This window comes from Malaclemys terrapin, chromosome 14, assembly GCF_027887155.1.
Source record: "Malaclemys terrapin pileata isolate rMalTer1 chromosome 14, rMalTer1.hap1, whole genome shotgun sequence".
NCBI classification, from domain to species: Eukaryota; Metazoa; Chordata; order Testudines; family Emydidae; genus Malaclemys; species Malaclemys terrapin.
The window spans coordinates 5,614,527-5,628,108 of NC_071518.1; the positions used below are offsets into that span (position 1 = coordinate 5,614,527).

The window sequence follows — 13,582 nt, forward strand, 5'->3', positions numbered from 1 at the left end:
ACTGTGAAATACAGACCTTAGATTACTTCAGAGCTGTAAAATATGACTTATTTTCCCTACTAGCTGGCAATGGGAATTTTGCCACATCCATTATACAGTGTATATAATAAGTAACAGATGCCTATGAATTATGGACCTGTAATTCAACCGAGAGGTTCCAGGGATGTCAAACCACAAAAGCAAAGCCTAAGTGGTTCATGTATTTACCTGAACACTGAGATGGAATTACAACTCTGTCATCCAAAAGTTATCTCCTCCCCCCACCCCTCCAAACACTGCATGAATCAATTAAAAAAAAAAAAATCTTTCTCCTCTTCCTTTTCCCTATACTCTCATCCTGCCTCTTATCCCTTCCTTCCTGCTCTCTTTATACCTCTTCCACTCTTTTCAAATCGCTGCTGGAGAAGCTTCAGGTGAAATACTACTGCTCCCACTTGTTCTTGGGATGCCATAAATATTTTCAGAGCAGCAGCGGAGCCTGACCAGAGTTTGCTACTTTTTCTTAACAGTGTTTTCATAGTTCCTGGATGTGAAGGTACCTGGTGGATTCATGCAGCACCTCAAACACTCCCAGGAAGTAGGATCAACCATTTTCTGAGGAAAACGTAAGACACAGAAACCATGAAATCCATGGAACATTTTATCCACATTTATCAAAAATGGAGGCTACTATTACTGTCTGTGTCCCACCACTGGCAAAGAGAGTCTCATTTCCCTGAAAGCTAAATGTGCAGATGTTTCAGTAGAACTTTATCACATTCGGGATAAAAAGACATTTTTAAAGACTATAACAGAAAGAGACAGAGAGAGAATGCAGTTTTTGTTTAGATAGGAGACTACTGCCTCTTGAGTTAATATAGTTAATATAAATGCCCTCGACCTGCATCTGTGGACTTTACATCTCACTGTTGGTCCTTTTTTCACCCAGCAGATTAATGATTAATAGCTTTCCATAATGAACTCCAACACTGGTCAATATGTACATGGTAATGTGGCTATAAGGTCTACAACTATTGCATTTTGTATAAAGAAAACAGATTGCAAAGAGAGCTTCAAAATAAAATCCCATCAATAAATATAGTTTATGGTAATCATTATGCTAATTAGTTGTTTTAATCTGAGAATTCTGGAAATTATTTCAAGTTTCAGTATATAAAATGTCCATTGAAAGCAGATTTTGACATTTTTGCATAAGATACAGCGGTTAGTGTTAACATGCAACCAAAAACTTCATGGAGGCAAGCAAATTTACTTCCTCTTCTTTGGGCTCACCTCCAAAATGCTGCATTTAATATATGATGTACAAACACCCCACAATACTGCTTTTAATATAAGCATGAGCCAAAAATGTCCCATGAGAATATTTCCTAGGTCAACATTTTTCATTTTATTATTGTTCATTCCTATATCTATGTGGAAACACACTGCCTACTAGATTTTTAAGGATAGCTGGTAAATATTTTGTGAACAAAATTGAACACGTCCTAATAAACTGTATGAACATACTGTGAAAAAGACTTTTTTAACAAGATTCATTTTTCTTTTATTTTTATTATGAATCTTAATCACAGATAAATATACAGCCCCTCTACTGAAAAAGCTTAACAATCTGGTTACCACGTAGTGGGTATACTACATAATGGCATGAACTTGTACATAAATTATTAGTATATGAGGATTTTGTATTTAAACAACCAACATTTTTGTTTGTGGTTGGGGAAGGGGCAATCAAACCAGAATATTATTGCAGAAAGGAGTTGAGACATAAGTATATAACCAATTGAAACTATTATGTTTCTTACCTCCTGAAATCAGTTACAATTTTCATTTCAAAACAAGAACATATTTATTGATGGTTTGGTGGATGGCTTCCCTTCCTCCATCTCATGCCAGAAACACACACATATACACACACACGCATCTGTTTGTCAACATTAAACTCTACTTGCAAGAAAAGCTGCAACAAGCCACAGTCTTATTCCAAAATGATCACTTGAAATTTCATCATCTCTTTCTCAGTTTATATTCAAGTATAGATAGTACATTATAGCTACATAAAGATACTGCAATTTGTAGTGTCTACATATGAGCCTGTGGTAAATGTAGATTAATAGAAGCTAATTTTGTTTTCAAGTATTTTGAAAGACAAATGAAATGTTGAGGGTAAATTTCCATTTCTCCAATGTTTCTTTTACCTGAGCCACTATAAGATGAAGAGGAAGGCGTTCGCCTGGAAAAACTTTTCACTGCAAGACTCTGGCCTCGCTGTTTTCGCCGCCAAGCTGTCCGGCATTTGGAGTCTATGCTCTGCTTGATCCGGTACCAGTCGGACTCTGTAATTCCAAATTTATAGAAAAGGTGACCTAGAAAGAGGGGGAAAAAACACAAAAGGATAGGACAGAATATAAATCCATATTCTGTATGAAATGCACTTATCTACATGGGGCTGCAAGGACTCTCACACATTCAAGGAGATGAAGGCATTGTACGAAATAGCATCTGTTGATAAGTGCCCAAAGTCACCGCAAGGAACATGAAATGGCAGAGATTATCAAAACTGCAGTTGTGTGCAATTACAGCAACCATCACACAAATTACCACACACAAATCAAGTAACTGAATGTGTGCAAATGATCAGTTGTGTATTTAACTGGCCACCAATAGATGCAATTTCCCAATTTGCATGTGCATTTGTGGAAATGGCACCATCAAGTTTGAGATGCACAGTACTGAAAATTTGATCAATGAGTTGCTCCTTGGCCAAATATGGACAAAACTATATTTAAATCGCCCCTACAGTCACAATTTCTAGAAAACTAATGGTGACTAGATGCCAGGACTAATTCTCTAACAGGATTGATATATAAACTAAAGTGGGGTTTTGGGGGGTTTTTTTTAATGGCCTTCTAAAGCAGTGTTTTTCAAAGTACAGGTCGCAAGCCAATACTGGGTCATGGAATGTTAGACACTGGGTAACTTGCTAATTCAAATTATAACGATTGTTGCTGCGCAGCAGCTCTAAAGGGCCGCACAGCAGGGACTGGAGAGAACAGAGGTAGGGGGTGGGTGGGAACTGGGGAGGGAAGCAAGCTGGGGCTTGCAGGGCTCCTGCGGGCCTCTCCCCTGGCCCCGGAGCTCGCTGCTGCCGGCCAGGAGAGAAGGCCCCTTTCCCCGGAACTCCGTGCTCCTGCGGGCAGGGGAAGAGAGCTCAGTGCTGCCTGCTGGCAGGGAGAGAGAGAGGCCGCTACCCCAGAGCTAGCTGCTTCTGGCAGGGAGAGGGCTGGGGAGCGGGGGCGGGGGGAAGTCTTCTGGCCCCAACCCTGGGGCAGCCTGCCTGCACCTCAAACTCATCCCTGGCCCCACCCCAGAGCCCGCCCCCCAGCCAGAGCCCTCACCTCCCCCACATCCCAACCCTCTGCCCCAGCCCTTAGCCCCTTCCTGCATCCTGAACCCCTCATCCCCAGCCCCACCTCACAGGCCTCACCCCCAGACAGAGCCCTCACCCTACCCTCTGCCCTACCCTGGGCCACCTCCCACACTCCTTACCATAAGCTTACTAAGGCTAGTGTCTAGTGTTAGTTATGTAAAGTGGGTTAAGCTGGAATGTACTGCAATATTATGATTTTATGAAAACTCTAGTCAAAAGATATAATTATGTTGGGTCACGGGAACCAACAATTTTCTTCAACTGGGTCACGAGGAAAAAAGTTTGAAAACCACTGTTCTAGAGCATGTCTGCTGAGTCTTCAAAATCACCAAACTGTAAATTGCAAGATGAAGGAAGTGACCTTTTGAAGGTATTCCTAGTGCTATCAAGTCAGGTCATTCTAAGGAAGCTTTTCTACACTTTCCTAACATAGCCGTTTCAACAGATTATTTTGGTTTCCCCATCCACTGTGTAAAAATAAAAGGATCCTGTGAGTTAAGCTGCATAAAGATTTTCCAGTGAAGCTCATTGATTTGGTTTTGCTGCAAACTCAGTCCAGGTTCACAAGCTTTGCAGTAAACATGGGCCTAGTTTCAAGAGAAACAGAAGAAGCAAGCACCAAACATAGGGTTGTGTTTCAACTGTAACAGGAATGGTTTCAGTTTCCAGGACAGTATGGTTAAAAATAATGGGAAAGAAATACAGAAGGCATTATCAGCATTTTCACAAGTTCCCAATACTGCATTGCCAATTCTCATGAATCTATTGCAAATCTTGCAATATTTGGTGTTTTTCTTAAAGCCCCAGTTGCCTGAAATCAGCTGATTATACGGTAATCTCATTTAAAAAAAAAAAAAAAAAAGAAGAAGAAGTTTCTAGCCCTCACACTTGAAGGGAAAAAGCTTGAAAGAATAAACCTAAAGTTTCAAAAACTATAAGGCAAAAAAATATGTATATTATTCTTTAAAATGTTGATTCTGAGGGTCTGAGTCATGATTAAACTTTTGGGTTTGGCAATATTGCAATTAAATCCCATCTAACTACCTTAATGATGAAAGAGTCATGTTACAAAACCCACAGCTACTACTTAGTCCAATTTCTGATCGAAAATTGAGTTGGATGCTTCTCAACTAAACCAATCAATATGCCCAGCAACACAGTACTGAGTTTCCAATTAATCTCAGCTGACTCTGAGGTCACCCTGAATTCCTAGAATGGAAAGACAACCGTTTTTGTTAAACCAATAAAGCTCTCTTTAGGCTTCCTTCGTGCTTTTTATTTTGTCGGCCTGTTCACAGGACTTTGCTAATTGAAAGATTGCTAATAATATATTTAACTGAATATCCTATTCTAATAGGCTCAACATGTAAAACATTATTTTGAGTCTAAATTTCTGATTTTTAATATACAGTTGTTTCTTATGCCCCCTCTCTTGACACAAATTGTCTCTCTTCTCAACAACCAGCTAGTTTTATCATCAAGCCTTCCATTAAGACCCTGATAAACGTGTGTTTAACTTCAAGCTTTTGTGTAGTCCCACTGAAATCATGGGGACTACTTGTGTGGTTAAAGTTAAACCTGTGTCTAAGTGCTTTGCTAGACTGGGGCTGAAAGGGCTAAAATTCTAGATTCACAAGACTGTAAATATTATAACGTTTGCTGCTTTCTTTTAATTTTTAAATAAATGGAAGTTCTTGAGGAATTTCACTTATTCATATGCATATCTTACCACCTTTTATATATAATCTATTTGGTTCATTATATGGATTAAGTCATCACCATTTTAACAACACTGGTTCTGTTTATTGATGGTCTAAATTAGCTGCATATTTGTTTAAAGAGCAACCAGAAAATGAACAAAGGCGAACTAAAGTCAGGAAAGAATTGGCATCAAAGAGCCCATTACAGAAGCACGGCAAGCCCCAAAAGTTCTCACTGGCAACTGACAGCAAGCAAATATCCTTTTTCGAGACTGTTTTACAACTACTACATTTTGTCTCAGAAAGGAGGCAGAAAATTGACTGAAACTATCTGTTGCTGTAGAATATTTTCTTTCCGTAGGTGTCAGCAAAATGAAAGCACATTCTGTACTGTATATACTGAAACCACATTTTTCTGAGGGTCATCTATTGCCCTACAAACTAATATGCTGTATACACAGAAATAGGTTCATAATTTTTTTCAATAACATCCAGTAAAAGCAGTTGCGTTTTCACTCTGAGTACATCTCAGCTGTCACTATGTGCCAAAGCTTTCCAGATAAGATATATTGTCACATACTATACTGTGGCAATCACTCTTGTAACCCTGGATTTACATATATGCTTCTTCCATATGTTCAAATTTCATTAATGAATACATTTAAACACTTCTTCAGGTCGCACACTGCCTCCAGTAGAGGTAAATCAACAAATTGCAGGTGGATTCTGGGGTTAGGGGAAGGGTATACACTATTTGGAATTGGCAGCATAATACAGCAGGGTAAGGTTTAAGTTTTACAAAGTAATTCATGGGACATCTCAGGCTAACTGTCACTCTATACAAACAGGAATCAAACAATATAAGCTGTTGGAGACATGGTGATCAGAGCTGCAGCAAGCTGCTCATGCTAGGGGAGTCAGTGCTTGCATGCCAAGAGCATATGGAAACAGATGTTGCGTACTGGGGCTGTACATTAAGGAAGCCTCAGAATTTGCCATGTTGAGGAAGAATAGGGAAAGGAGGCCTCTCCCTGTTACAAACAGATAATGGATACATTTCACTATATCACCAGTGTAACAGGTAGTAATACTGAAACACTGGAAAAAGATGAGGACAGCTGTTTAGAGTGAAATAGCTCACAAATGAGAGAATTTTGTAAACCACTGCACTCATAAGCTAAACAGGGGTGAGGAGGCAAGAAGCAGATTTTAAACTAGGGAGAGAGAACAAATTTTGGGCTCAGATTTTCAGAACCATGCATGCACATGTGTGCAGTTAGATCATGCAATTCCTACCTAAATAATATGGTAATGGAAGCCCTACAAATGGTATGGACAGACAGTCACATGGGCGACTAAGAAGGCCACCTTCCATGATAGGTATAGAAGCAAGTCGCCAGGGGTTCAAATGGGGGTCCCATTAGTCTGGAAAGGACCAGGTTGAGGTCCCACGCTGGGACCGGTTGTCTAACCTGCGGGTACAGCCTTTCCAGACCTTTCAGGAAATGCCCAACCATGGGGTTGGCAAAGACAGAATGCCCAGCTGCTCCCAGATGGAAGGCAGAAATGGCTGCCAAGTGCACCTTGACGGATGATGGACCTTGCTGTTTCAAGTACAGTAGGTAGTCCCAGATGAGCGGTATGGGCGCCTGCATTGGAGATGTGCAGCCCTGAGCACACCAGATTGTAAATCTTTTCCACTTGGACAGGTAGATGGCCCTAGTGGAGGACTTCCTGCTACCAAGCAAGACCTCCCTAACAGGCTCAGAGCACATGAATTCCATGGGGTTTAGCCATGAAGCTTTCAGGCTGTGAGATGAAGGGACTGGAGGTTGGGGTGATGAAGCCAACCATGGTCTTGAGTGATCAGTGGCAGTATGGGATGGGACCTGTGGCAGTATGATTGGGATGTCCACTGACAGCTCCAGGAGCGTGGTGTGTCTGTGTCGGTGAGGCCACGCCAGCGCCACCATTATGATCACCCTGTCTCTGCAGATCTTGAGCAGGACCTTTTGTACAAGTGGGAACGCTTACAGCAGATGTTCCATCCAGGGGAGGAGAAATGCGTCCACAAGCGAGCCCAGGTTGTGATTCTGGGAGGAGCAGAATTGTGTGCCCTTTCTGTTGTCTCGTGTGGCAAACAGGTTGACCTGGGGAACTCTCCACCTCTGGAAAATGCTGTGAATTACATCTGGACGGATGGACCACTCGTGGTTGTGGAAGGATCTGCTGAGGTCGTCCACCTGCTCATTTTGGGAACCTGGGATGTAGGATGCGTCCAGGCAAATGGAGTGGGCTATGCAGAACTCCCACAGCTTGAGGAATTCCTGACATAGGGGAGAGGAATGGGCTCCACCCTGCTTGCTTATGTAAAACATTGCAGTTGTGTTGTCCGTCATAACTGCCATGCACTGCCCTTGTGGAAGGTTTGGCACGCTAGTCGGACCACTCTCAACTCCTTGATGTTGATATGGAGTGAGAGCTTGTCCTGAGACCAGAGGCCCTGCATCTGAATGTCTCCCAAGTGCGCACCCCATCCCAGCACTGATGTGTCCATTACCAGAGACAGAGAGGGCTGGTGTCTGTTGAAGGGGACTCCCTCGCACACTTCCTGTGAGTTGAGCCACCAGCAGAGGGACTTGAGGACCTGCACCGGAAGGGTGACCACTATGTCCAGGCAGTCGCGCCCCGAACGATAAGCCGATGCAAGCCAAGCTTGGAGAGGTCTGAGCAACAGCCTGGCATGATGTATTATGTATATGCATGTCACCATGTGGTCGGTAGGGTACTGTCTGAGGCCTTGTATGTTGTCCATCATCGTTTAGAAATGAGCCTCCAGCAGGGACGCCCTGGCCCACCTCGAGTCCAACATCGCGCCAATGAACTCAATTATTTGCGTTGGTAACAGGGTCAACTTGTTCTCGTTGAAGAGGAGACCCAACTTGTCAAAAGAGGATCTGACAAAGTGGACCTGTGTCTCCACCTGGTCCCTGGAACGCCCCCTGAGCAGCCCATTATTGAGGTATGGGTATACCTGCACCTGCCTCTGACGGCTGGAAGGCTGCTACGACCGACATGTGTTTGGTAAACATTTGTGGTGCTGTCGACAAGCCAAAGGGCAGGACCGTAAATTGGTAGTGGTTGTGGTTGACCACAAATCTGAGGACTCGTCTGAGGGCAGAAATATGAATATGTGGAAGTATGTGTCCTTGAGGTCAAGGGCGGCGTACCAGTCTCCCAGATAGAGAGAGGGGATAATCGCACTTAGGGAGACCATGCGGAACCTCAACTTTTTCTAGAATGGGTCTGAGACCCCCTTTGGCTTAGGGGATTAGGAAATAACGGAAGTAGAATCCCTTGCCCCTTAGCTCCTGAGGAACCTCCTCCATTGCTCCTGTGGCAAGGAGTGTCTGTATCTCCTGTATGAGGAGATGCTCGTAAGAAGAGTCTCTGAAGAGGGATGGGGAAGGGGGGTGAAAGGGAGGGGAGGAGCAGAATTAGAGAGAATATCCCACTTCTGTTGTGTGAAGGACCCAAAGATCTGATGTTATTTGGGACCAAGAAGGGTAAAAGTGGGACAGACAGTTCAGGAAACAGGGATGAGGATCCGGTACTGTGACTGGTGCGCCGTCCTCGGGCGCACCTTCAAAAGGCCTGCTTAGAGCCTGACAATGGTTTTGTCGGGCCCTGGTCCTGGCTGAGCGAAGGATGCCATTCCTGCCCCGCTTCCTATAGAAGTCCTACCTGGGCCAGGGAGGATAGAAGCGCTGCTGGGGTTGGGTCTTAAAATGTTTGCGTTGGGTTGCTGGGGTATGCATGCCCAATGATTTCATTGTCACCCGAGAATCTTTAAGGCTGTGAAGCCTGGAGTCTGTTTGCTCTGCAAACAGGCTCATGCTGTCAAAGGGCAGGTTCTGGATAGTTTGTTGGACTTCGGGAGGAAGCCCGGACACCTGTAGCCAGGAGCTCCTCCTCATGGCTATGCCAGAGGACAAGGTTCGTGCGGCCAAATCCGCAGCGTCCAGTGAGGCCTGTAAAGAGGTCCATGCCACTGCCTTGCCCTCATCCACTATTAATGTGAACTCTGCATGTTGGTTTGCTATCCTCATCTGGAGCTCCCCAATCAAGTAGACCTTCCGGCCAAAAAGGTCCATCTTTTTTGAGTCTTTCAACTTGGGGGTCGGGCCCTGTTGCCCTTGTCTCTCCTTCTCATTAACCGCTACCACCACAAACAAGCAGGGCTGCAGGTGTGACAATAGGTACTCATATCTTTGAGAGGGTATGAAATACTTTCTCTCCACCCCTTTGGCTGTTGCGGGAGGGATGGAGGCAGGGGTTTGCCACGGATTTTTTGTAGTGGCCTGAATGGTCTTTATAAGGAGCAGATCAACCCTGGATGGCCCTTCAGGTGTTAGGATATCGACCATAGGGTCCTCTGGTTCAACGACCTCCTCCGCCTGTAGTCCCACATTGTGGCAATCCTGTGCAGCAGGTCCTGATGTGCCCTGCTATCAATGGGGAGCGGTCCAGAGGAGGAAGACTCTGCCACTGCTTCGTCAGGTGATGGAGACGACAAAGCAAGAGGTGGCACCTGGGCCCTCCTGGCCCGCCGGCTCCCTGGGGTCGTCCTGCTTGGCGCCATGGCTCTTGGTGCCGAGTGCAGTCTCGGTGCTGGGAGCGGGTGCGGGAACTTGATCCTGTTGAGCGCCACGAGCCGACGCTGCCTTGGAACCCCGAGGTGTGGGACAGTCCCTGGCTGGTGGGGGTGCACGTCCCTCTGAGGCCACCAACTGTGAACGCCTGGAAAATGTGCCCTGGGCCTGGTGATAAGCCTACGGAGTCCAAAATGGCCATTGCGCGGGCCCCTGCCACTGCACCATGCTGGTGTCCTGCCTGTACCTATGCTGGTCTGATCAGTAACGGCTGCACCTAGAATAACAGGACTCTGCCTCTGAGTCCGATGAACAGGACCTAGACCATGACCACCATGGCGGTGCCAAGCAGTACAGTGCTGGGGAGCGGTGCTGAGCAGTCGGTGCAGGAGAATGATGTCACAAGGCTGCAAAGCCAGTACCGGGGAACCCCGTCTCGATGCCAGTGCCGGAGAATGAAGCCACAATGGCAGCGTCGGGTAACCATGCAGAGACCATTGCTGTGGAAAGCAACGTCTTGGGGATGGCAAAGGCCTCATCATGGCGGGCGTGCCTCTAGACCATGCCGCTCACTGCGGCACTGGAGGCCTGTCCCTGCTGGCCGGGGACGGGGGAGCCATCATGGCAATCAGGTCCCTTGCGGCCTCAAAAGTGTCCGGGGTGGAAGGAAGCTATAGCTCCTGCACCTGTCACTCCCGATCAGGTCAGTCGAGTGGCACCAAACTCAACAGCCCCCTTTGCAGCCTCCTGTGTAGTCGGCGCGGGGTGGTCCTGTGTCGGACACACTCCGGCCACCCCGTCTGCTTTCCTGTGCAGCTTCTGTGGCACCAGGGAGTGGGAGCGGTGCCAAGCCGTCTCTAGAGGCTTCGGTGCTGGGGAGCGCCAGTCTCTATGGCCAGAGTCCTTCCTCGGCACCGTCTCACGCACGGAGGCCGCAGCGCTCTGCAATGAAGTGCTTGGATCCTGCTGGCCTGGGACCAGTTGGGGACGAAGAGCTGCTTCCATCAGGATCTGCTTGAGCCTGAAGTCTCGCTCCTTTTTCGTCCTTGGGCACAATCCTTTACAGATTTTGCACCACTCTGTTTGATGCACCTCCCCCAGACACCTAAGGCAAGAATCATGGGGATTGCCCGTTGGCATGGGTTTGGGGCAGGTTCCGCAGGGCTTAAACCCTTGGGTCCGAGGCATGCCCCGAAGCCCAAGGGGAGAAGAAAAGGTTTGGGGTGGGGGGGAACACCCCACCCCAACTAAAACTAATTGTAACAACTAGCAACTAACTACTACTAACTAAAACTACAAACTGACTACAACTATGAATAAGAAAGACTAGGGGAAGCACTTGCGAAGCAAGCAACTGCAGTTCCAACGACCGTCACTGGCAGTAAGAAGGAACTGAAGAGGCGGTGGGTCAGCAGGGACCTATATTTACTGCCATGGAGGCACGAATCCAGGGCTCTCCACAGCCAACCCGACATGTGCTGCTAAGGGGAAAACTTTCCAATGACCATGCACACGGCGCACACACACCTAAATGGAATCTACATGATCAAGACTCGAAGAAGAACATTTTTTACCATTCAGCTAAATGGTAAATAGAAGTACAGCGGAATCCTTTAGAAGTGGATAAATTCATCCTAACAAAAAGGTTCAGTATAACTAAATTAGGGATGTGATGTACCAGGGATTCATGTACAGATAATGGCAATTTGAGCATTAATAACATGAGAAAACTACAATACTATCTTCTGTTTTGTTCTCGAGCAGTAACTGACTACATTCTGGACCAGCATTTAGTCAAGGGCCTCACGTGGATACAAACTGCAACTCTGATGATGCCAACCCTCCAAAGAGAATAGCAGAGAAGGAATAAAATAAGATATTGCAAATGAGATTTCTAACTTGGGGAAGTCCACACTAGAAAAGCATGGGGATCACTCAGTAAATAAGGGAATTGCTTCTATCAGAACAGCTACAGACAAAGGCAGCATGGACAATACTCAGACAATACAATAATCATTCTGGTGTCTAAAGAGTACAGATTCCAACAGAATCCATCTCTGAATAAATGCAGGAACCATGTAACCATTTTGATGAAAAGCACAGAAAAACAGTTACAATTCACCAGTTTGGGAAAAGAGGCAATAACAGTATTTTGGGAGCTAGACGCCCTTATACAGGCAATAGTGGAAGTAAAGAATATAGCCTATGTAATGACAGATTAATGTATTTTCAGAAGATCCTTTCCTTTAGGGCTGTGAATGGTCAATGGTAATTTTCAAAACAAAGGATGTGCTTGTTTTTAAACATTAAGGGTCCAATGTTTGCTTTCTTTGGGATCCTCACTTCCTAAACAAAGTTCTCTAAAAAAAAAATACATGTGAGGCTCAAAATTACAAGTTAATAAAAAACTGAGCTAAGAGCTTGAGCAATTTCTATGGCCCAGATAGCAGCAGGAGCAGCATGGGATCTGCACAAAGGATTCATAGAGCACTTCCGGGTTCTTGGAAATACACACACAGAAAGCCATTTGGTTTGCCTCCAGTCTTCAATTTTTTGCAATAAGTTATAAAACAAATGGTCCCATCACACTAAACAAAGACAGGAAAGAAAATAAATTGTCCAGGGAAATTAAAAAAAAAATAAATCTAAAACTAAATAAGAGTTTCTTAATAACTCTTTGAGGGGAAACCCTGGATTGGAGTACAAGTTTGTTTTTGAATTCTAATTTGGGATTCAATTTGAATTCTAATTTGGGATACATTTATGGAAAAGTTAAAATATGACTCAAATGAAACAGGATTCAACATATTTCTAAAACTAGAAGGTTTCTTCTTTACCATGTTTGTGTAGGTCAGGAAAAAAATGTTTTGGAAGATTTTATAGATGGCCTGACAATATCGATGCAATGAACATCAGAAAAAAGAATTCTATTCAGTCTGCATGTAAAAGCAATATGTACTTTCAAGTTCTAGAGAAACCTGACGGGCAGTGTATTGAGAAAAGTGGATAGTCTTTTTGTTTGTTTAAGTACATACACAAGAATAGCCCTCTTGTTTCTTTAAAAGTCAGAATTCATTCAGCAAAGGAAGCAATCCATGGCAAGCATTAAATTATAAAGAAAGGAATATATTTAAGAACAATTGTATGAGAAAACAATTATAATATCAAAAGAAGAAATGCAATATTTTATCCCCTAAAACACAAAACTTGATACTAACAGTTTAATTTCCTAATCATAAAATTAGAAGGATTCTTGATAAGCCGTTGCTGCTTATTTATAAATACTGACAATTAAGAATGCCGCCTTTGCTCTATGAATTTGAAAGATAAGAGTGTTTATATTTTTATTATATTCAGGTATCTGAGAGAATTCCATATTTACTGCTCACTGATCCTAGTTACCATGGGATTTCTTTTTTGTTTTATTTTGTTTTTTTACATATAATAAATACACATACCCCATAACCACTAGATAGGTGCATTTTCATAAATTTAAATAAATATATATTTGAATCTATAAATAAAGGTCAAGTGTTCTTTTCTTTTTACAATTCCAACATGATTTTCAAACTTCTGAAGGAAAAGTAGATTGACAAACTAGAAATTTAAAAGATGCACAATTTTTTTTCATTTTTAAAAACAAAAAATTGACCAGAATTAGATGAAAACTGTAAGTCAAACATTTTAGGCTTTGAATTACTGAATGCATGGAACAGTGAAGTGGAGTGATTATTTGGGACTTTGGCTGACAAAACTCTTTTTTTCTTTTTAATAGAAGGTGTCAAATTTGGAGTCACTTCTAC

The 13,582-nt window shown here is 43.8% G+C and overlaps 1 protein-coding gene across 2 annotated transcripts in view; it reads right to left on the reverse strand.

The window, feature by feature from the left end:
• BANP (BTG3 associated nuclear protein) overlaps positions 1–13,582 on the reverse strand; it is a 262,099-nt gene that overhangs the window by 127,541 nt on the left and 120,976 nt on the right. For both annotated transcript variants that reach the window (XM_054049419.1, XM_054049420.1), the window contains one exon: positions 2,196–2,363. In XM_054049419.1, the coding sequence (XP_053905394.1) occupies positions 2,196–2,363 (168 nt within the window). The remainder of the gene's footprint in view (positions 1–2,195; positions 2,364–13,582) is intronic.